We start from the raw sequence: 23,134 nt of genomic DNA on the forward strand, positions 1-23,134 counted from the left end.
AGCAGAAAATGTTTTTCTTTACACATGGAAGCACCGTGGTGCTTGCATTGACATCCTGTGTATTTGTCTGTTATGCTACTGGTAGCACGACTAGATGCTAGCAAAACTGAAATGAATTTTTAACTCAAAATTCCAGTATTGTCCCCCAAAATATCAAAGTGAGTATCCTCAGGTAGAGTATTGTGGTTTAACAGGAACTCGCCTTCCATGTTAAGTAGCTTATCTCCTCCATGGCTAAGAAATGTTCCAAAAATCATTATGCATCAAGTGCAATGATTCATGATTAAATTTAGCAGATTTAGAGGGTTCAGTCATTTTTTTTCCTTTTTAAACCTCTTCTGAATGCTGCACTGAAAATATCACTAATTCTTCTAAGTGTCATGGCACAAAATTTGGGCCTTATCTTGACTAAATTCAGTTTTCGTTTATCCTTAAATCTTATGTCTACAGCAGCGTTAGCATACTTTACAGTAACTCCTTGAAAGAATGGTGTGCTCACTTCTTGCTTTAGGAAGTTTTTCATTTTAGTAAAGCAAAACCAGAATTCTGTTCAGTTTCTGTAAATCCACTGAAATCAGATGTGGGCTTATGCTGAATCTGGCAAGGCCAAGAACCGCTTGAACTGTGAATAGTAGCTTGTGGGTACAATTCAATAAATTGCTGATGTAAGACTCGCCTGGTGATGGAAGGAGCAATTAATTGGCCATGTGAAACTGGACAGAAAACTTCCGCGTTTTAGTACTATAATGTTACTGTTTATATGTAATGAGTCTTCTGGGGTGAAGCTGTGTTGCACTTGAGAGTTGGTAAGTGTTAAAATTTATTTGGTTAATGTTTGCAGAAGATTTGTTCTGTGGAACTCCCTCTGAACAGTGAGTGTGTAGAGGACAAACTGATTTTAACCAGCTGCATCTGTTTTATATTATGTGTATTGTTTGAAGACAAGGCGTGCTGCATTCTCCAACATAGAGTCCAAATTACATCAGGAGCAATCACCATTGTGCAATAAACTGGCCTCGTGTGTGTAACAATGACTCCCTCTAGTGGCTCTGCAACTTTTCCGTTCTTCCTGTATTTCAGATAAATACGTTCTGCAGTTGGAGAGGTTTTTTCTTCTTCTGTTCCCCCCTGTATATGTACTATCTTTGTGGACCTCACCAGTATGGTAACCCTGAATAGCAGTTGGGTAGACAGTCCCATGCCTCTACCACTTAGGGCTCTTACTTCTGAAACAGGTCAGCGTTATGGATGCTGAATAGCACTTGACTGGCTCTCCTCTGGGCCCAGTGTAGCACTGCTATGACTCCCCATATGTAAATATTTATGCAGGTGGATTTTCTGGTTTCTTTTTTTTTTAATTATTTCCAACACCTGAACTAATGAGAAGGCATAGAATGCCCCAGAATAGGCATGTGGTGGGGGGACCTCTGAGGACAGAAGGCTTCCTGGGACTCAGCTGGAAGAGTGTTCTGGTCAGAAGGAGCCAGATCTGGCACAGCGTGTGTTCATAGTTGCCTGTCTGGCATGAACAGAGGCAAACTTTATTGTCAGCTGTGCCTTGGTTTTCTTCTGGAAGAAACAGGTGGCTGTCTCCAAAAGTGAGCCCAAGAACAAACTGGCATTAGTATAGGTGATCAGAGGACCACAGCCCTGGCGAAGAGAGTCACACTGCTAGTGCAGAGACAAGTGCCCCACAGAAAAGGACCTGTAGTGGTTGTTTGGTACCTTGGAGTCGTTTGATAATCAAACCTTGATTATAACTGATTTCGTGTCCAAATTGAACACTTAACTCTAACTTCAACAGGTTCTCTCGAAACAGAGTTCGTTTTTTGGAGAATCAGAGAATACAACGTGAACGCATGGAAGTGAGTAATTACAGATGAACTCGTGAACTGCAGGACTGTAAACATTTTTTCCTGTTCATTGTGAAAAATACACTTTTGATACATGCAGACTTTTATTCTCTAGCGGAGAGGCACAGGAGACAGCAGGCTGATACTACTCATTGATTTTTCTGAAGTCTCACTTGCAGAATTTCATGCAAATTCATGTAACTAAAGTAGCAAATGTCAAATCTAAGATGGAAGCTTGGTCAGGAAAAAGGAGAGAGAGATCTATTCAAATGCTGGTTTATTACCTCTACAGCTAGGTGCTATTATCTGCCATAAACAAAATGAGGAACCATAATGTTTCTTTTCATTTGTTCTCTGTTAAGCATTTATAGACTGAAATACTATTACGCTACCCGAATTCACTAGTACTGATGGTTTTTTCTGAGTCAAAGCTTTTTCTGAATTGTGAATAATGGCTTGTAGCACATCTTTAATGACTATCCTTTATTGATTGGTAATTATGGTTGTTAATTATATTGCCCAAAGTAGTTTTGCACATGTTTTTCAGCTTCTGCTAAGCCATAATTGTGTGTAGTCTCTAGGACTCAATATGAAAATGACTGCATTGTGAATGCTGAAACACAGCTGACAATTATTAAAAAAAGGTAGAAGACGATCTTGTTTTCCTTGAAGAGCCGCTATTACTACATTCTGGTTATGCTGGTGGATGTTTTTGCTTGATGATGCACTGTAGGATTAGTTAATAGTCCAAATGGTGCAGTCTGTGCATTTTTTTATTAGAGTCTCCAAGTTTAAAATGCATCATCTTTTTTTTTTTAATCTGGTGTGACCAAACCCTTATGATTCAAGCATGTACTTTTATTAAAATCTTTGGTTGGCAACATTTTTGTTTTATTTCTAACACATTCACAGGAGAAACAAAGGGAACCCTTTGTCCTAGGAAACATTCTTGTGTTTTTGAACTTTTCCTATCCAAAACAGGACTGAAAAAATCAATCTCCTAATTATGTGTCTCAATAACACAAAAAAGTAGTGTGAAAATAATTGTACAGGACCAATCAGAAGATCAGTATCTAACCTGTATCTAAACAAGCTCATGATTACTTTTTAGAATTGAGTCCATTCTCTTTTCTACTTCAGAATTGTTTTCCTTAACTTTTTGAAATAGCAACCTTGCTGAAATGGATGTTTTCTGGAAAGCGTTTTTTTGTTTCATTAGCTGTCTTTCACATGGAAAAATAAACAAATACTGATCCTTTCTCATACTTTCTAATTTTAGTATTATGATTGTAAAAGCTTATATTCTGTGAAAATAGTAATTTGCTTAAAACTATGTAAGATCAATTTTAAAAACCAAAAAACCCACCAAAAACCCCACAAACAACTTTATTCCTTTTCGAATGTGAAGCTGTACAGGAAACAGCCATCCGCTCCCTCAAGCGATCTACTTGACCTCTCCGTAGATTCTCCATCTCCTGTGTCACCAGGGCAGCAAACTGACTCTGCCATGTCTCCTTCAGGCCTCAGTAAGTGATGAATGCACTTTCCCCTTGCAGTCTGGTTTCCTAAAGCCAAACCAACAAGGACTTAGTGGAGGAATCAAGAAGTTCCTTGCAAGGAAGAAAACAAAGCAACTCCTTAACTTTAAGGATGTTCCTCGTATCTCCTTGCAAGGAGAATTGATGTGTGTACGTAGGACAAAAATGTAAGGTAGCAGAGGGCTGCCTGTAATTTGTTTACAGTGGAAGCAATAATCTTTTTCCCCCATTATACTTAAACAGCGGAACATGCTCTGTTTTCTATTACAGTGAAGTTTGTAAAACATTGTAGCAGTTGCCTGTTTCGTAGGCTTGCAATACAGACAGACAGATAGGCTTTTCTTATACCCTCTTGATTGCCTAAGTTTTTTTTTCAGGAGGCACTTGGTGTTGGAAATAGTTCACTTTGAGAAAGGTACTAATTTCCTCTGACTTTAGACTCCTTTCATAGTCAGAGGAGTGACTAAAGCTCCTAACTTAGGTACCTGGAGTTACTGTTTGCAGAAGCCGCGCCTTTATCTGCTCTAGGGGGTCCGTGTCCTGAAGTTAAAGGTGTGAATAAACGCCTCTAATTCCATTTTAACCTTTTAGAAATAGTGAAAGGAGTTTTAAGTGGTATCTACCACATATAGCACTACTGACATTTTAAGGAGATAAATATATTGCATCTAAAACTTTCTGAGTTACTAAAATTTTGCCTTTCATGTGATAAAAAGCAATTAATTTCAGATTCTTTATATGCCTTCGGAACAAAACTTTACCCTTCCAATGTTCACAGTACAAGTAACTAACATTTGCTTAATTATGTTTAAATGATCATTAATGACCTCTTTTTGAATTTCAGATTGCATATCTGCACATCCTGAAGATAAAAACAGGCATCATCCATCAATTTATCCACAGCTAGATTTAGCAACTGCTGCAAAAGCTCAGCAATTCCCGTGAGTCAATTCTCTTATCAAGAAATGGTAACAGATAAAAGATCTTCAGAGGTATTAGTACACTGTAATTCATCTGACAAGTTTGTAGAAAGCTCTGAGAACACAGACTTACTACTGTTACACTTTAGTCCAGTAAAACAAGAGAAAACTGTCTGCTAGGCATTGCTTAATATGCTTAAAAATATGCTACTTCTGCAGCACTTTTTAGTCATAGACATAAATTTATCTCAACAGTCAAAACATACCTGAGATATCTATGACTTTCTGCTCGCTGCCAACGCTGCAGTGAAAGGGAGGAATAGGTGAATCGTACAGGTCAGTAAGAAGAGTTTAAGATAGGCGAGGTGTCCCTGTAGTTCCCTACCTTTGATGTGAATGGGACGCTGGCCCACCTGCCCATGCTGCTCTCGGTTGTGGCATAAGGTAAAGACAGACCAGCAAAAAAAGAATGTAACAATCAGAATATGCAGGTTTGATGGTTTCTGGGTGACTTTCAATGTATTACTCTCTCCTAGATTTGCGGCTGAAGCACAAAACAATAGTGTAAGCAACCCAGCTGGACATTCCTATAGCAATGTGAGTAACACTCATGTTCAGAATCATCATTCTCTGCTGGCAGCTGTCAGAATGAGAACTGTTGGGATTTAACCCGACTACTGTCCAAATGCGATACAAGGATCTGTTCTGTGGCCCTTCCCCTTACATCAGGGAGCACCCTGCATTTAGTGACCAGGCCAACTTTCCTGGTGCTAATATGAAAGCATGTTTGTTTGGGTCCAGCACAATCTCAGGGCAGTTTGCAGAAGGCAGTTGCTGTATTATTTGTGTTTAATCCGTTGCTGTGTGAAGCAAGCTGAGGTCTCATGCTGCCATTATGTTACTCTGGTGTATTTCCTATCTCAAATAAGAAACTAAAAAAAAAAAATCCAACCAAACAAAAAACCCCAAAAAACCCAAACACTTAAAAATCAAGTACAGTGTAGGACAAATGGTATATGCAGACAAAACACCCATGACAGAAGGAATGGAAAGAATACGAAGGGGCTTTGAGGTAATGTTATGAATTTGAATGCTATTCTGTGGTAGGCAGTATGAAATAGAAAAGCTGAGAAGCAGCCCCCAAACACGTACGCATATTCCCTATGTTAAACAGCAAGTAGAAGCAGATACCTGGATTCTGAATACTGTAGTCTTTGAGTCTGTGTAACAAATTACATAGAAGTAAATCATACAGATGTGCTATAGACAACACTAAAACATGTTTTGAACCTTTTGTGGAGAATGGAGATTAGATTGATAACTGTTGATGGTTAGAATTTACATGTTATAGTCCGAGAGTCTGAAGATAAGTCAGCAGTTATCAAAGTTAAGTCAAACCAGTTCTCACAGACCAATCTGTTTATGCCCTGTTTTGCTTGATGTTCTTAGTTGGTGACCCTTTTAAGCCCAGTGCCTCTGAATCCAGTAAATCCGCAGACTGGACATACAAATGGACCGTCACCAGCAGGTAATAAATACTGCAGACCACCTAACTTTCATGGAGATGTATTTTTCTTGTTAGAACTTAAGGGCTTTAAATAATGGCTGTCAAAGACTAGGAGCAGCAACAAACATTGACAAATGTCTGTCCATTGTAGCATTTAAAGCAACTAGATATGTAGGAGATAACCTGCTGCTTCCAGGAAGATACGAAAAAGTAACAGGAGTAACCATGCTTTTCATTTACATCTAAATCTGGATTTATCTGCCTGTCTTTATTCTTCAGCTGCATCAAAGAACAAGTCACAGTCACCTCATTACTACGAGATAATGGAATTTGATCCCTTGGCTCCCACTGAGTAAGTAACTTTTAAAATAGATAATGTATGTTTCTCCTAGGTGCCAAAGGCAAGAATGCTTCTGAGATGGCTTTTTCTTTTTAGTGAGAAAACACCACACTATTTAGACTGAGTTAACTGACCAGCTGGGCCCTAATGCAAATGAGTGGCTGCGTCTTGCACGTTGTCTTCGAATATTTCTGGCATAACCAATTAAGGAATAAACTCCTATAGTGTGTTCATTGAACAGCATCTGTTAAAACGGCGGAGTAATGCTGAGTCAAAAACGATCTGCTAATCTTATTCGGTGATATTAAAAGGTGAATAAAACACAATCAGGGTCCTGGTGGAGGAAGCTGACGGTTCAACACAGATAGTTCTCGAGCAAGGTAGCCAAAGTAATTCCTGTTCACAGCGATTGTGATTTTTAAGAATGTTGTTGTTCTGCATATCAAGAAAATCCTCAATTTAAATATAAGCTACAAAAGGGAGTGGATGCTGGGACTCTGGAGGGAGCCAAGTGGTCAGATGGAAAACTAATAGAAAACTAAACGGATGGCAGAAGTCTCATTTCTACCAGTAAATTGCAAAAAATGTGAGCCATCTACACAAAGCTTATTTCTGAGGAACTATCGAATTCTGAGGTAGAATAATCTCAACACAGCTTTATTCTTTTTTTAACGAGTGCAGTAGCTACATGCCATGTGGTATGCTTGCGTTTGTGTCTTGCAGTCCTGTTCCCAAGCTTGATCAATCAAAAGTGACAATGTCTAGAGGTGTCTCATTAAACAGTCACAGACATGCCACAGGATTGGCTCTTTGTTTCCATGGAAACCCGGGCATCCCGCAGCTGATGCCGCTCTGTTAGGCAAACACTATAAACTCTGCGCAGTTCATGCTTGGGCAGGATTTCATTGGTGTATTTTGCCAAAATGAAGCAACTGTGATGTAGAAGTCGCCCTGTTTCTCTTCTTTCAGAGCTATTTATGAAGAAATTGATGACATGCTGAAGACAGAAGTTAAAAAGAATACAGAATGCTGAAGGTGGAGGTGGAGTCTTTTACAGAACACATGTTACTCTCTGATGTTGGTCCTGCGCAGTGCTTCCTATAACGTACAAGTGAATAACAGGACAGGTTTTGTATTTTGACACAACAAACAAATGGAATACTAAGCTGTATGGAAGGTGGAAGAGTTACTTGGATCTACACCTTGATCATTTGTCCTAAATGTTCAACTGCATGTTCTTCAAGGTGACTTGCGGTATTTTGAAGTATTTTGGGGGCCTTTAAAATAGGATTTCCAAGTTCACCTGCGTAGGAAGTTAACACTTGACACCTGACACAAGTAAACAAAAAGGACTTCTGCAGCTACAGAAGAAAGCTTTTCTTCCAAGTTAACTGTTCCTTTGTATTGCTTTACCCCTTTATGCAGCAAACAAAGCAAAACGTTATGTTTACAGAAGTTGCAGAATCCAATTTCTATTTTGGCCTCATTGTGCTCTCTGTTAATCTCCCCAGAAGTTTAAAAGGGGGCTTTGATATGTGGGACTCTTCTAAAATCGGGTCTCTTGATAGATGTCAGAAGACGTGCAGTGTTACTTTCCTACATTCATATTCTGAATACAGGTTTTATTTTCTTCCTAAAAGCCTACAATATAGTTGGATTTTTGTCTTGGTAGGGACATGAGGAGCTGTCATCCGTGCTTAACAGAAGAGAAAAAGCCCTGCTTGTTCCGTTGTTGCTGTTGCTTTTATTTACTCACTAAATATTGGAGGGGGAGCAATCATTTCTTTCCATGTTCCTGCCCTGCAGAGATTGCTGTTCTGGTGAAGGAAAAAATAATCATCTACAATGCAGATGAGCAATATTATCCATTTCTTTTAATCAAGTTGTTTAACCCTGTTAATAACAGTTTAAATAATTAAAGTGCCTTATCTATTTTAATGCTGAATGTAAAATGTGCACTTTAACACAGGTATAGTTCTCTAAATTTAACTGGTATAAAATTTGAGAACTTAGTTCATGTTCATAATTGATATAAGCTAGTTCTGTGAAATACTGCATTTTAACTGTATTAACTCTTTAAGTGATAAGAAGTTCTCAGCCTGTTATACAATTTTTGTAGCATAAAATTCCAAATAAAAACAAATGCTTACTGAGAAATTAATCCCAGTCACTTCTGAGTTTTTACCAGATGATGTGCGTATTCCACGCAATAGCAAATACAGACAGTGGTGGAAGCATGAGAGCGAATCCATGGCGTTCCCTTGCGTGGTTAGCACTTCTGCAGCTTGCCGTAGGACCGTTACACCACCTTACATGTATCTAAAGGACAACCTTGAAACATGGGGGGGGTTTGTAAGCAGAGGTGAAAAGGTAAGCTGCTTTTTTATTACTTTTCTTGTATTATTTGCAATGGTCTGGACAGTAGCCTGGGAAAACTGCTGAAACAGGCTTTGAGGTGGATCGATTTTTCCTTACAGCTTGGTTGTATTGTTAAAACCCTCCACACTGAAGCGTAACAAATTAAAATAGGCTGTTTGAGTATGGCAATCCATAATGGCTGATCGCTAACCGAACTCCTCCATAAATATGGAAGAAGCAAAATGGTCACAGACAGATGAAAGCTCTGAAGGGAGCTGGCTAATTACTGAGGTTAGAGCGCTTTACAGTTGGAATGTGCCCAGTGTCTGTGCAAACCTGGGCTTTCAAACTCGGCAGAAAACCTGCATGTTTATGAACCTGGCACTTGCCAGGGGGATACTCTTATTTTGGCCACGTGCTTCGGAAGAAAAAAGCAAGGTGTGGAGAACTGTCACAATCAGGTGAACTTTCAAAAAGACAACGGACTAAAGACAACCCAGGTAAGAATTTTTTTTCTCCTAGCCTGGATTTGAAGATTTGTCATGATACCTTTTTTTTTTCTGAAGCACAACTGGAATTATAAGGCTTGCCACTATCAATATATCATACAGATATATTTCACTTGTTTGGGCTCCACAAGTTCTGCTGGATAAAATGCATTAGAGAGATCGAAGAATGAAAAATTTTAAAACTTTAATAAATACAGTTTAAGACCTGACATGAATGTCATCCAGAAACTAAACCCCACATATAACTGGTACAATAATGCATTTTAAAGGCAGCATCCATTTATTTTCAAAAAAGCACTTTTAAATTTATGGTATGCAAACATCATTGAGCCTAGAGTAACTGACAGTTATTTCTGAGTCCAAACAAACGAACATTAGTCTTTGTTAGATCTCATCTGCTGAAAGGGGTAGCAAGGACTGGCCTAGCAGATGAGATACTGGGTCGAGCTTAATTCCTGTCTGAAAATGAGTAGGTCACTTAAACTTGCTCTGCAACTCGCTCCTCATTTGCAAAGCTATGATAAAGTGTTATTATCCCTACCCCACAGATAATGACCAAAAGTTACATAAATACAGGCTTACGTGTTCTGATGGTAAACAGAGTACCTAGGAGTACCTCTGAACAACTGATTCGCTGCTGGGCAGGCTTTGTCGGACTTAACCTCTGAATGGGGCTGGTTTCCTTCTGGTTTTTGAGGAGACTCCTATGCTATTAACTCAGCCTGCAGTTTAGAGCAGTTGCTTCTGTACTGCCTTTCCTTTCAGCGCCTTTCATACATAAGCCGAGCTTGTCTCTGTGTGGAGGTGCCCAGTGTACAGCCCTCTGCAGCGTGAAAGAGCAGTCGTTAGCAGTACAGACACTTTAAATGAGCTGAACGCAACATTGAAATTTGAAGATGGTTATTTCCAAATGGAAACCATACCATGGATTTGACGTGCTTACACTTAAGTTACTGTCCCTCATTCAAATGATAACAGTTTGAGAGCAGTCTGCTCTTACCAGACGAACTACTGATTCAGTAATAATTCAAGAGGGTGCATAATCATCTGAATCATCTTATGCTCCTGTGCCATGGGAAGGCTACACAGCAACACAGTCTAACTTTGCTTAGTTTTGCAATTTCATGAACTGATTACCTGTTTTTACCTTTTTATAAAGTAACTTACATGGAAGTTATTCTTCAGAGCCAGCAATGCAATTTTAGATGCTTATTAAATGGATTTGTTCCTCTGTATTTAAATGAAGATCTCAATTTACACTTGCAATTAAAAATTTGCCTCGCCGTATTCAGGTAACATGTATCATCTTATAAAAAGATAGCTTGAGAAAACCCTCTCTCACCCAGGAACACTGTGTTCCCTTCTATTGTCTGATGAAGAAATACTATCCCTAAGAAATAATATTCCAACTACATAAGTTGTTGGGGTTTGTTGTTTTTTTTTTTCTTTTAAACAGAAATACATCCTTTCCTAACAGCAGCATGTGCCCACAGTGGTTTAATAATATAATTTCATATTGTACCGTACTCCTGCAGTTTTTCCTTCCATGGAAAAATGGTTTCAAAACTGGCAGTCAGGTAGCAGAAGTCAAATGGTGTAGAGATTGCCCTTTACTGATATCCAGGAAGTGGTAACTTCTGTCCTTCCTTTGCTTCAAAAAAGGTGTAAGAGAGGGTGATCAGATCAACTTTAGCCATTTTAGGGTCCTCTGCAAATTCTGGATCAATGTAGAAAAAGACAGGCATGTCCACTTCCTCTTGAGGATTTAGCCGCTGTTCTTCAAAACAGAAACACTGCAAGGGGGCCAAGAAAAACCCAAACAATTAAACAACAAAAGCTACGGTAAACTTAATCTCTGCCAATGCAAAGGAAAGCTTCGTCTTTTAAAATCCTAAAATCCTGGTAACTATCAACCATGTGAGCATCAAGGCAACAATTCTGTTCCTCTGTGTTACAGGAAAACAATCAGCTTTTAATGAAGTTAACCTGACGTGCAAATTGGCCAGGCCAGCTCACATCACCACCACCTGCCCTCAAAGCCAGTGGTACTAAATTCCACCTATCTGGGAGCCACTCTAGCTGGCCGTGTACTTCAGTGTGTTCTGAAGTCAGTAAGGCGAAGAATGACCTGTTGCGCTGTCATATGAAAAAACATCAAGTTACTCTGTTAAAAATGTTGGCATACAAAGAATGGTCTCCAGGATTAAAATGAGGAAAAAGTTAATTTATGGATAATAATTCTCATTCGTGTAAAAGGAAAATGTGATCTTTGCTTTGTCCACACTTACTTGTATTTTGTTGAAATACTGTCCCGCTTCAAAGGGTATTACATTGTAGGTGGAGATTCCAATTATGGGTTTGTCAGTAGGATTTTTTGCTTTATAAAATGCCAGTGCAGTCTCTCCTGGTACCACCTGGATAAAGCAATTGCAGAGTGATGGGCTTTTTTTCTTTTTAAATCCACTGCAACCCTCCACACCTCAAAGCAGTTCTTTAGACTTAGCTAGAGTTAGTTATTTCTCTCTTTTGCTGCTCCAGCTTGATAACTTCACAAATATTCTGCTTATATACCCACCTTCAAAACTAAATGCATCCACAATGCTACATGTGTACATTTTTAATCTTAACCAGTTTGCCACTGAGGCTTCTATTTTCAGCCACTTTGCTGCAGGTGGAGCTTTTTAATATGCAGATTTATATGTGGTGTACATTTAAGTTTTGAGGTGTTAATTCTTTTGGTACTGGACTCAGAAACCAATTAGGAAGCATGTCTCCTTTTGAGTTTTTATTAAGAACTAACTTTAAACAGTAGATTTTTTTTTTTTAAATATGAAAAAAGCCCTACAAGGATAGGGGCAAGAAGGGGATGTACTGGGGGCGAAGTCTGGCACAACCCCCCAGGTTTAGATATGCAGCCACTCCAGATGGTTTTTTTTATAAATGTGTACGCGCACAGAGTTTGTGGTGTACCCCCCGCCCCTTGGGGGCAGTCGTGCGGCGGCAGCCCCCCCCCCCCCCCGCAGGTGCGGGCGGCCGCGGCGCGGAGGCGAGGCCCCACGCCCCCCCCCCCCCGGGCGCTCACTCACGTAGATCTCACTCTGCTGCGGCCTGAAGCTCCACTGGATGCTGGAGTGCACGTCCGCGTTGAAAGTGACCCTGACGACGCGGTCCCTCACCGGCTCCATGCTGGCGACCCGCTCCGCGCCGTGGCCGGTGCCCGTCGTTCCGCCCAGGCCGGTGGCCTGACAGAGAGGAGAGGCGGTGGGTGCCCCGCGCGGCCCGCGCCTCCCGGCGGGCAGCGGCCGGCAGCGGCGCCGCGGGGCTCCCCGGTACCTGGCAGTAGAGGCGGTAGAGCGGCACGGCCGCGTACGACATGCCCACCATGCCCACCGCGGCGGCGGCGATGTAGGCCAGCGCAGACCGGTTCCGGCGCCGCCATTCCTCCTCCTGCCCGCGGGTGAAGGGGTTGGAGCTCCGCAGCCCGCGGCTCCCCGGCGGGGCCGGCGCCCGTCCGCCCGCCGCCGCCCACAGGCCGTACCGAGCCCTCCCCTCCGGCCGCGGCGGCGCCCACCCGCCAACTCGGCCCGGCCGGGAAAGGGCCCGGCCCAGCGCCAGGGCCAAGAGCGGGCCCGATGCCCCGGGGAGCCGCAGGCCGCCGCCGCGCGCCCAGCCCCGCCCGCACAGCCCCATCGCCGCCCGCGGCTGCCGGTACCGGGCGGGGAAGCGCCGCTCTTCTCGCGAGAGGCGGTGGCGGCGGGGTGAGCCCGCGCTCACGTCGCTCCGCCTCCTCCCCGCGGCGTTCGGGCTGTGGCGGGGGCCGGGGGAGACCGCGGCGGGGTCCGGGGGGGCCGCCGCCCCCTTGGCGCCGTGAGGGGCGGGAGCGTGGCTGCGGAGGGGCTCGCTCCTCTGAGGGGCGCGGGTGTGTGTGTGTGCGCGCGCGGGTTCCCGCCAGACGCCGCCGTTGTTTCTCCCTCCCCGGCGGGGCCGCTCGGGCGGCGGGGTGCGCACCGGGGGAGCTGCGGCAGCCCTGAAGGTCGGCGGGGTTTCGCACCCCCGGGGACGCTGGTGGCAGAAAGGCCCGCCAGAAGCGGGTTACCGTAGCGAGGCACGGTGAGGGGGAGCCGTTACCGGAGTACCTCAGCGGGGTCAGGGCGAGGAGGAGCGCGCTGCGGGGCAGCGGCGGCCGCGGGAGCGCTCGGCCCGGCGCCGGTAACGCCGCCTTCGTGCCCTGCGGGGCGAGGGGCTTCGGCCCTTTGCCTCCCTGACGCCGGCTGTTATTTTTTTCCAGCGGTGCTTTGGTTCGTGTTGAGTTTCCTCTCTTTATGTACGGATTTGTTTTCTTTGAGGCACAAATATTGGCGCGTCGGGCAGGGATTGAGCGCTGTTTGTAAACAGCGATGGCTTCAGGGCAGGCAAGGTTGGGCAAACCCACAAACGCAATTTTTCTTCCCCTGCACCGTAACAAAGTTGGCTGTAGCAACGCTTGGGTTGATTGCTTTAGAGCGCTGCTCCGCTCCGGTAACGGGAATCGCGCGGTGACTTCGGCAGCTCCCGCTGCGCTTCGCCTTTGCCTTTAGTTGCGTTGAATAAGAGAATGATAAAGCCGAGAGCGAAGCAATGTTGCAGCTTTTCCTCTGTATTTAGATGGCGTTGGTTTTGATCCTTTGGGGAGAGGTCTGAAAACATCCGCTGCAGGAAAACTTGTGGTATTCCAAAGTGAATATAATATTTTGGTCGTGCAGATATATATATAAGCCGATGAATCGGGCAGTGTGTTTGTGCGGAGGCTGACGCTGTGCTCTGGGGAGCCTTCTGGATTTTAGCCCAGGTTTGTGGCGTGTCAGCGCTGCCGCAAGCACGCGTTGCCGTCTGTCGCCCGCGCGTCGTTCGGCGAGTCCCTCGTGCCGTGGCTTCGGGGTGGTGCCGCCTCCGGCTCGTGGCCCCGCGAGGCTCCGGCCCTACCGCTCGGGTGGTCGGGGAGGCTTGTTGCTGTCACAAACAGAGATTTTTGCGTTAAGGCTTTTGCAGTGATTTTTCAAACGGTCTTAGCTCAGTACGTTTACGGTTGTATTTTTTGTCGACCTGTCGTATGCATTAATAAAAAGTGTGAATGACTGGGGTTTTGCTACATTAGTGGAACGTAACCCCATTTTGCATGCGTTTTGGCCTATATCCTACATACTTCACATGAGAATTCCATAGGCACTGAATACTAGACAGTAAGTTTAAAAAAAAAAAGTGAGAAATAAAGACACACAAAACACCTTGTCATGTTCAAAACAACATTCTCCCCCCCCCACCCCCCGCCCCGGTAACCTTTGCTGGAAAAAAATGAGATTGTTTTTGTCTTTAGCAGTTACACTACTTTATCCTGGAATTGTAATCTCAGTTACTTGATTTTTTTTTTTTTTTGAAAATTTTAAATCGCAGGGCGTTTGTGTTTCCCCTAATTCCTACAGCATAATTGTTTTGGTACAATATACAGCCAAGCCTGAGCTGTTAACTGCTTACTGCGTTCAGCAATGAAGTGTATCTGTTGTATCATGAAAGTGCTTTTCCCAGGTGATTTCAGCTAGCCATTAATAAGTAAGAATCATTGTCAGTGACTGAAAATAAACGCAGCTATGTAAGTTTCAAAAAGTGGTTTCTCCTTTCTTACAGCAATTATTATCTTGGTTACGAGCCAGTGCTTCATGTGTCAGAATTCTTCATTTTGAACTTTTATTAAAATAGTGCACCTAAGAAGATGTCCAGTACAGATCCCCTAACAAATACAGATAAAAAGTAAGTATCTTTTCCCCCTGTACAGAAATACAACAGTTACTGGGTTGTAATATGGAAATTCTTGCTGTTTCATTAGTAGGATTTTGTTTTGATGAAATCTTAAAGAAAAATAACTTTGATATTGAAACAGTCTGAAGCAACGTCTTAGAAAAGCTTATACTAACACCAGTGAATTTACACATAAAGGGAAGAAATAGCTTTTAAGCTTTTCATTAAGTTAACCAGTGCTTGGTTTGGACTGGTTCTGTAGAGATAAAAACCCCCCATAGAAATTCCTTAGTGCTTCTGCAACTATGAAAACATACTCGTAAGGTACAGAGGAAATTAGTTCCTTGTACGTACAGGGTAACTACAGTAACAGAAGACGCTGTACGGAGTTCATGTATTCTACGCGTTGCTCTTTCAGAAGGCATGTCTGCATGCCTTTAATGTTTTCTATGTAGTGCTGTGGAACCATCTTATTTTTTATCAATGCTATGGAATATATAATAATCATTCTATAAACTGAAATGTTATTCACTTGAGTTGGATCAGGTTCTAAATGGCAAACTTGGATTCAGTTGTGACAGAAAAACTGTAGCTCCAGACCCTTCCCAAACTGCGAAGTAACCGTGCCCAGTGCTGTCATCAAAACCATAATTAAGAAGAGGCACAGTCAGCTCTTGCTGGACGATCATGTTTGCTGTGCTTGTGCAGCAGAATCAAGCAAACAGTATTCATGCCAAACAATTTAGCATAGATTTTGAATTATGCCACTTCATAAATAACTTGATTTAAAAAAAAAAAATCCACAAACAGAAACATTAACTTGCTTTTTACTGGGATCTGAGGAAGCAAACACTCTGCTCGTCCAATAGAAACAGAGGGTATGTAATACAACAATACGTCTGTGAAACAGCTATGGCCGGCTAGATTCATGTGGAAGGTATATTATTATACCGATAGTTACTAAATCACTGTATCCTACAGGCAATTTTTCACATAGGGGAGGGACATGAAAGCTACATATAACTGCACTTCATCTAGGTGAAGATGGAAGCCTATAATTTTCTGTACTTACTTTTTTTTCCCCTGGGAGACAGTATCAATGCACAATGCTCCAAGAATGCACTTGGTTGTATGTTAATGGAGGTTTACCTAAACTTTAAATAATACCTTTCGTTTCTCCACACGGGGTTAGCCTCAAACCATTCATGCTTCTCTGCAATTACAACGTTGCTCAAGCTTTTATTTCCTGTTTAACAGTAGCCGTATAATGACATATGTTTTCTTTTCGTCTTTATGACCCAATCAGCAAAATGTATTTTGAATAATTAGTGGGTTTGGATAGATCAGAAGTAAGTGTTTGTGCTATATGATACGGCGTTCTCTTGGCTGTGGTCCTTAGTGTCATACTAAATTTTTACCTTTTAGGGTTAGTGAACCTGAAAGGCCACAGTTGCATAATTGACTTGTACAGGGTTTTTGTAAAAGACCTTTGTTTTATTTATAACAAAAAGATCTTGGGAATCTTGCTTCTGAAGACTCTGCAAATCTTTTTGTTGTCTGCTAAATTATCCTGTAATCCATCTCAGTTGCCAAAGCATTACAAAGCTTCCTTTGGGAAAGGTGAGTCATCATTAATAATGCTGCCAGAATAGAACAGTTTACTAGCTGTTTGAAAGAGAATCTTATTTTGTTTGCTGCATAAAATGACAAACTATGTCTCTTGAAAACTTAGTCTTATTTATTGATATTAGGTTTTATGGGGTTTTAAGTTGTTGAAGTATTCCTTGATCTTTCTGGAAGTAGAGAGTAATTTATGTTCCTCTGAGTATGTTCTTGAAAGGCAGAGAACTTGCAAAAGAAGCAATAATACCATTTTTCTCAATGAGTCCTTTAGGAACGTTAAAAGTAGCACAGCAGCTGAATTTTAAGGTAAAGAGGACTAGAAGCCTTGGGGATGAGCTCTGGAAACCGAACAATGCACAGTTTACTTTGAGGAAGGGACGGAGGAGCAATTGTTTGAACAAGTGATGTATTCGTGATAATAACACTAAAAAAAAGAGGTGGGAGCAATAAGCAGCTCAATGCTACTTTATATCTGCTTAAATTGTTGGGGTGTTTGTCAGGCCTCGTTTAATAAACACCACTTTTTGCTTTTTAATGATCGAAATGCATAGCCTTGAGTCATACTTTCAACTGGGGGTGCGTGCGTGTTTCTGTGGCAGGAAAGATGACACTGGATACCAGCCGTATCCGTCTGAGTGGTTTGTTTTGCCAGAAGTTCCTGATGCTGACACCACAAATTGAGTTCCACTGGTGTTAAGAACAGTGACAATTTTGTTGGAGAAAGGCTACTGGTATTTCGTCTTCTGTACCCTTGCCTGGAGCAAATCCAGTTGATACGATGCTTAAAATGTCAGTGGTTTGTTTTTTTTTATCAGACTGTAATGCCAGTAACACCGCCAGAGCTAAACTGATTGAGAAGAGGCTACAGAGGGCCAAATTTTCATCACTGACTGGATGTGAGCAGGCCAAATGATGCCGGTGGAGCTCTTCACGTTTTGGGAACTGAGGGGGCTGCTTTGTGGTCCCACTTCCAGCACTGATCTCCTTAACGTGTGCTGGGTCACTTTACCCTTCTGCCCACCTTGTGCGTGCAGGTTGGCGGCTCTAGGGGCTGACCTGAGTATGTGTCAGCGCTACACGGCACGTCGCCTACAGCAAAAAGATCCTTTCCCCACAGCAATTACGTGCTAATGAAACCACAGTCACTACAACTTTAAAAAAAAAGTGCGTGAGATAAGCATATGCATTCCTGGCGTAGCCAAGCTGTCCTGCTGTGCAGCTCTAGACGCTGACAGATGCTGTCTCATCACAGGGTTACTGCCTGCTTTACAGAGGATTCACCTTTCTACTTAAACAAAGCCCTCAGTGAACACGGAATATTTAGTTCTCGTTTTAAACTGTGATCTTTTTAAGATCTTTTCTCCCCCCTCTTTCTGAATCGGTGTGCATCTTCTGATGCAAGCCTGGAAGAAAATAGTAATTAACCAAAGTGATGTCAGGTGCTCAGAGCTTCTCAAAATACGTGTAACCCTGCAAGACCAAGCCTCGTATCAGAGAGAGGCGTACTTCTGGAAATAGGGGTGCATTTTTTACTTTTCCAACTAGATTATTCTCAGTGTAATGATATAAACTCACCATTTTTATTTGCTTTGACAAATAGCCAGATGTGTCAGCTTCCATTTCTAGAGAAAATATATAACCCAAGTTCTGTGTTAACTTTTGACTGTTGTATATTGAAAGACTAAAAACTGGGTTAAAGCACAACACAAGTCAGTACCCTGATGGAGAAGCAAAGGAGGAGCATAATGGCATTTGTTTTGTTAATGCTTTCGGTCTGTCTGCTTTGTTGGCTTTCCCTTTTGTGTGTGGATGTAGGTAATCCAGCCTGCTAGGAGGATTGCTTTAGAAAGGTCATGAATTACTGCTTTTGACCTTGTTTGGAGGGAACGTATAAATTATTGGAAGAAAATGAGTAACGAAGTTCATTTTAATGACTTTACTTGGCTTCTGCTGCTAGATATAGCTTGCATAATCACAGCTGTAGTAAATGCAAGTGAATTTTCTCTCCTTTGTGTTTTCAGTCTTTACAGCTGTTATAAATTGTCATTTCAAACAGGGAAAAAGTAAACGTTACCTCGATAGGTGAATTAGTCCATGTGACGCAGAGGGTTTCAGAGAAGATTAAGTAGGCAGAGACACTCGTCTGGAGCTCTGTCTCTTTGTTTTGGTTTTTTCCGTCAGTAGCAGAAGTTGTCCTGCACGTAACTTTTCTCCCTCTGAATTGGAAACCTCTGGTGTATTTTGGTTGCTTTGTCATTGTCGTTGCTGCTGTACTGAAGAATGTCCTTACTCTCACCAGGAGATGAAGATGAACCAGAGCGTTTTGATGGTCTTTCTCTCTTATACTGGTATGCCTAGCCATTAGGTTCTGACAGTGTTTTTCTAGTCTGTGATGGGAAGAGTACGGTAAAGATAATTGAAAAGCTGTAGCCTTTTTCAGCTTCCTTTCTCTTTTCATAAGCAGCCAGAATCTACCATTTTGATTCTTGTTTAATCTCTGTTTTGTGAGGTAAGGGTATTATTCTTCCGTTGGTAAATCTAGGTAAATATTTGTTTGTGGACATAAATGACTAATTTATGTGGACATAAATGACTCGGGAATACAGATCAGAAGACTATCTGGAGCTGTATGTTTTGATAAGTCTCTAGCAGATATCAAGCTGTTGAACTTCCTTGTGTATGCTGGTGAAAAGCAACAGAAAAAAAAGTATTAAAGATTTCATTTTAATTGCCTTTAGTAGAACATCTACACAAAATTATACTGACTTAGTCTATTTGCATTCCAGGACTCCAGGTGGAGTGTTGAGTTTAATATTTTTTCAATTATTTCAGTGTAACAAAGTTCTAGTGTACATTTTGTAGAGTCTTGCTTGTTTATTTCATCTATTGCCTTACATATTTTCTTCTCTGTGTGCTAAAAGCTTGTGTACAAGTATTTCTGCATGAATTCTCAAGGAATGAGCAGCAGCATCTGATTGTTTAATCTGCATCTTTTTCTGCAAAGAACATTGAAATTATTATTTGTTAATTCTGCCAATTGGTTTAGAAACCTATTTCCTTATTTATACTGTTGAGCATACTTCTAATGGTTTGGGGGAAATATTCTAACATTTAATGAATGTTAAATAACATGAGATAAGCTTTGGATGGGCGCTAAATCCAAGTCTTCATATAGTGACACTGCAAAGCCCTGTGTATTTCAGAAGAACTATGACAAGTAGCTTGACTTGAAGATCCGTATCGAAGTTACATGGGAGAAAAACTAACACCGAAAGCCGGCAAGATGTGATATGCTAAATGAATTTGGGGAATTTGAAGATCCTTGTCTTTACTTTGTATGTGATAAAGTAATTTTTAAACTCCATATATTGGAGGGATTTGTCTTCAAAGCATAAACACAATTGAACGCCTTGTAAGGGTGTCTGTTCAAAGAGTCAGGCCTTTCTAATTGTAGATGGCAACATCGTAATAATCTCAGTGTTTTAGAGATACTTTATTCCTCTCCGTTGTGAATTAGTTTGTACGTTGTCTGTATCCTCTTTGTCATAATCCATTTTATGGTAGTTCAGATCTTTTTTGAAAGTATTGCCTGTTACTTCTGGAAATGTAGATCCTTTCCTATTAAGTGTTCTGTGCCTATTTGGTCATACGTCACGATCATTTTATATAGTAGTACCTAAATAGGTTCTATTTCTGGTGAACTCTGTTTTCCTTTGGAAAACTTTAGGCTTAAAATCTGAGATTAGTTCTTTCAAGACTTCACAAAAGTAAACTGCTGTGCGAGGCCGAAACAGCATTTGTTCTTGCTTTTTTTATTAATAAAAAACTGCTATGTCAAACTAGCTGAGAGTATGGCAGAGCAAGAAAGAGAAGGGGAGTGGCAAAAGGCAGGACAAAAAAAAAGAATAATTGTCTGCTTATTTTAAAGATCAGTGTACCTTGTCTGAGTTTTCAAAGATGGATACAGATCAGGACAGACCTGTAAAGAACATGACTAATATGTTGTCTTTGAGCTTCAAAATGATTTAAATTCATGGGATAAATGAAGTGACAGTACTAGGAGGTGATGCAAAATACTCTGCTGTTGTAGTAAAGGAGTAGCTTATCAGAACAGTTTTGTTAGAGAAACAGCAGACTTAAGGATTTATTCTTCCTTTTAGGCTGTGATTAAGTAAAGGCAGTTCAGTTTGCTTTTAGCCTTACGAAGTGTGCCTTATGCTCCGCCACAGTAGTAACAAGGTCACGTGCAGTCTTGTCGGCGGCCAGAAATACTGACTACGTTTCATAATTTCGTTTTAGCCTATGGAACGAACACCGCAAGAAGCACTGAAGTGGAAATTATACAGCGTTTGAAGCACAGGCTTCCTGTTTGTTTCAAAAGATCAGTTATTAGGGTTGTTCTTACGGCTAGCCTTTCGAAAGCAAAGGCTAATTTTGCAAATACTTGGGAATCTGCATTTGTGGAACAAATTGTTGCTTTTAAGAGAAAGTGCCTTTATAAAAAAACTCAAACAGTTTTCTTATATAAAGCCAAAAGAACTGGGGATGTTCTTTGGAAGCTGGATCTCTTGCCTGGTGCTAGAATTTAGGAATATTTGGACCTTGTGGATTTCTCTGTTCACTCTGGCACACCACCTCTTAATGACATGTACCCCAGCTTCTGCAGAAATACCCGGTTTCAGGCAGGGGGTTCAGGCTGTGTGCTGGATTTGGTTCTGTGGGAGGATTTGGGTCACTATGTCCTCCACATCGATCTCCTTCCCCCCCCAAATGAACTCGAGTTGTTCCGTTTCACTTTAACATCATGCTCTGGAAAACACAACTCTCTATCTGATACAGAACAATATGTAGGTCAAAGCAGAAAAACCTAACTGGTGCTTCTGCTTTTTTTCTAGAAGGGATCTGGTGAGCCTTCTCCAAAAGAGGTACAGTGGGAGGACAAAGGAGCTATGATACAACTGGGATTTTTAATAATAATTTCTCTAAATGAAAATAAAAATGGTAAAGGGTAATTTGGCTTTATAGGAATTGTTATCGCTTTGCCTTCTCAGCGCGGTGTGCTGGTCATGCTTCTGACGGTACTGCAAACGTAGGTTTCAAAACTCTCAATTTTACTTTGTATTCTTCCTTAGTTCTTTAGCATTATCTGCTGCCTCCAAAACATTCATCTGCTTTTAGACAACTTCAAGCGCCATCCTGGTATTTTGTCTTGGGGTGGGAGGGTACACAAGGGAGTAAGCAATGGGGTTTGGAAAGAAACATTTTTTTAAAACAGGTAAAGAAAAAGGTGTTGAGTGAAGAATTGAGAGACTGCAGGGAAAAGACTACATTCATAAATAAGCACAAAATTATATGTTAGATGTCTTAGAAAGTATTTTTATATACGCTGTCTTAGCTGTGGTTTTGTTTTAATATTCATTACCTGATCTAAGTCATTATGGTATGTTTTTCTTGCCTAAATGCTAAGCTGGACCAGGTTGTGGGATTTTGTTTCTTTTAATCATAATCCTTTTATTATAATCGAAGTGGGATTCACAGTTCAGCCTGAAGTGTTTTGAGGGAAAAGGAAATAAACTGCCTATACTTTTTTTACATTGCCATCTTATATATTATCAGGAGATTGTTTTTGCATTGGTGGAAGGGGTGGCACGGAGGTGTCCAACAATATGAAGTTGTCAGTGGAGAAAACTGGGTTTGGTTTGTATTAGAGTTAAAAACATGATCACTGTAATTTCTTCTGTATTAACATAGCTCTACGTATGTTTCTGTAATTAGGGATTTAAATGACTTTTGTTTTATTCCTTAGGACTATCATGGGCCCTCATGGAATCAATCGAGCTGTTCACCGCATTTCTTTTTCTGATTGTCAAAATGGACTAGGTAATGAGATTTCACATCCGCTTGATTCAGACTAAACCAAATCTAAAAGCACCTGGTGAGCTTTTCCAGTTCACACTGCCATCGGTAGAAGTTTAATTTATTTGGCTTTTATGGATTTGACTGCAAATCGATTTAGCACAATAGGTGGCATAACCAATTTCTTGCTTGTTTCTTTTGTTTGTTCTTCAGGAGTTAAAATTATTGGAGGTTATCGGGCACAAACAGCAGAAGATTATGGGATTTTCATAAAGAGAATTCTGCCTGGAGGGATTGCTGCTGTAGATAGTAAATAATTTTACATTTTTTGTTACAAGCACGCTGCATATGAAAAGCTGTCAGAAGAAGTCTTCTTTATTTTACTTTGTGGATAAGGCTATTTAAAATAGCATGGTTTAGTCAGGATTCACGGTGTTGTGGCTTACTTTAAGATAGAGAAATGAAAGTTGGACCCTCGATAGGTCAGATTTTAAGAGTCTCCGTTCTTGAAAATGTGTTCAGATCTAGATATGGCCGGTGTGAAAGCAGTTGGTGATCTTTCAGCACTGCCAGATAAGCGCTGAGATGCTGAACCTCTTTCAATTCATAAGGGGCAAGAGTGGTGTTTCCTTTTTAGAACTAGTATTTTTAATGAGTTCCAATAACATCTTCCCCCCCTCCCCCCCCCAATGATTCTTAATGTTCAGTGTGGAAAGAAGAAATTATACTTGGTAGTGTTTGCCCTAATAAAGTACGGAGTATACTTCTGTCCTAGGTCTGTATATGGGGTTTTTGAAATTCCATCTGGTCTGGCGCAGAATGATCATTTAAAAGAATCTAAATCTACTTCAAAAGTGA

The 23,134-nt window shown here is 41.4% G+C and overlaps 3 protein-coding genes across 15 annotated transcripts in view; 2 read left to right on the top strand and 1 right to left on the bottom strand.

Moving 5' to 3' along the window:
- TOM1L1 (target of myb1 like 1 membrane trafficking protein) overlaps nt 1-8,319 on the top strand; it is a 30,255-nt gene extending 21,936 nt beyond the window's left edge. For all 3 annotated transcript variants that reach the window (XM_064467037.1, XM_064467036.1, XM_064467035.1), the window contains 7 exons: nt 1,805-1,865; nt 3,262-3,379; nt 4,236-4,332; nt 4,848-4,908; nt 5,761-5,839; nt 6,098-6,170; nt 7,128-8,319. In XM_064467037.1, coding sequence (XP_064323107.1) covers nt 1,805-1,865; nt 3,262-3,379; nt 4,236-4,332; nt 4,848-4,908; nt 5,761-5,839; nt 6,098-6,170; nt 7,128-7,191 — 553 coding nt within the window. In that variant the 3' untranslated portion in view covers nt 7,192-8,319. The remainder of the gene's footprint in view (nt 1-1,804; nt 1,866-3,261; nt 3,380-4,235; nt 4,333-4,847; nt 4,909-5,760; nt 5,840-6,097; nt 6,171-7,127) is intronic.
- Nucleotides 8,320-9,192: 873 nt separating this feature from the next.
- On the bottom strand, nt 9,193-12,917 carry LOC104039439 (cytochrome c oxidase assembly protein COX11, mitochondrial). The gene is made up of 4 exons (XM_064467038.1): nt 12,359-12,917; nt 12,112-12,267; nt 11,314-11,439; nt 9,193-10,818 (listed from the first exon to the last, which is right to left on the bottom strand). Exons 1-4 carry the CDS (start codon nt 12,713-12,715, stop codon nt 10,636-10,638), a joined length of 822 nt encoding a protein of 273 aa, XP_064323108.1. The 5' UTR covers nt 12,716-12,917; the 3' UTR covers nt 9,193-10,635.
- The window catches only part of STXBP4 (syntaxin binding protein 4), a 78,614-nt gene continuing 67,637 nt past the window's right edge, over nt 12,158-23,134 (top strand). For 5 of the 11 annotated variants that reach the window (XR_010375426.1, XM_064467029.1, XM_064467024.1 and 2 more), the window contains exons 1-4: nt 12,951-14,244; nt 14,687-14,809; nt 22,227-22,300; nt 22,490-22,585. Coding sequence is in view for 10 of the 11 variants with exons in the window: in XM_064467029.1 (XP_064323099.1) it covers nt 14,772-14,809; nt 22,227-22,300; nt 22,490-22,585 (208 nt within the window). In the remaining variant the exon portion in view is untranslated. Of the gene's footprint in view, nt 12,287-12,532; nt 12,734-12,950; nt 14,245-14,686; nt 14,810-15,586; nt 18,769-22,226; nt 22,301-22,489; nt 22,586-23,134 lie in introns of those variants that run through there. The other 6 variants (XM_064467027.1, XM_064467026.1, XM_064467025.1 and 3 more) reach the window with 6 other exon arrangements.

Source organism: Phalacrocorax carbo, chromosome 16 (genome assembly GCF_963921805.1).
Source record: "Phalacrocorax carbo chromosome 16, bPhaCar2.1, whole genome shotgun sequence".
Lineage (NCBI taxonomy): Eukaryota > Metazoa > Chordata > Aves > Suliformes > Phalacrocoracidae > Phalacrocorax > Phalacrocorax carbo.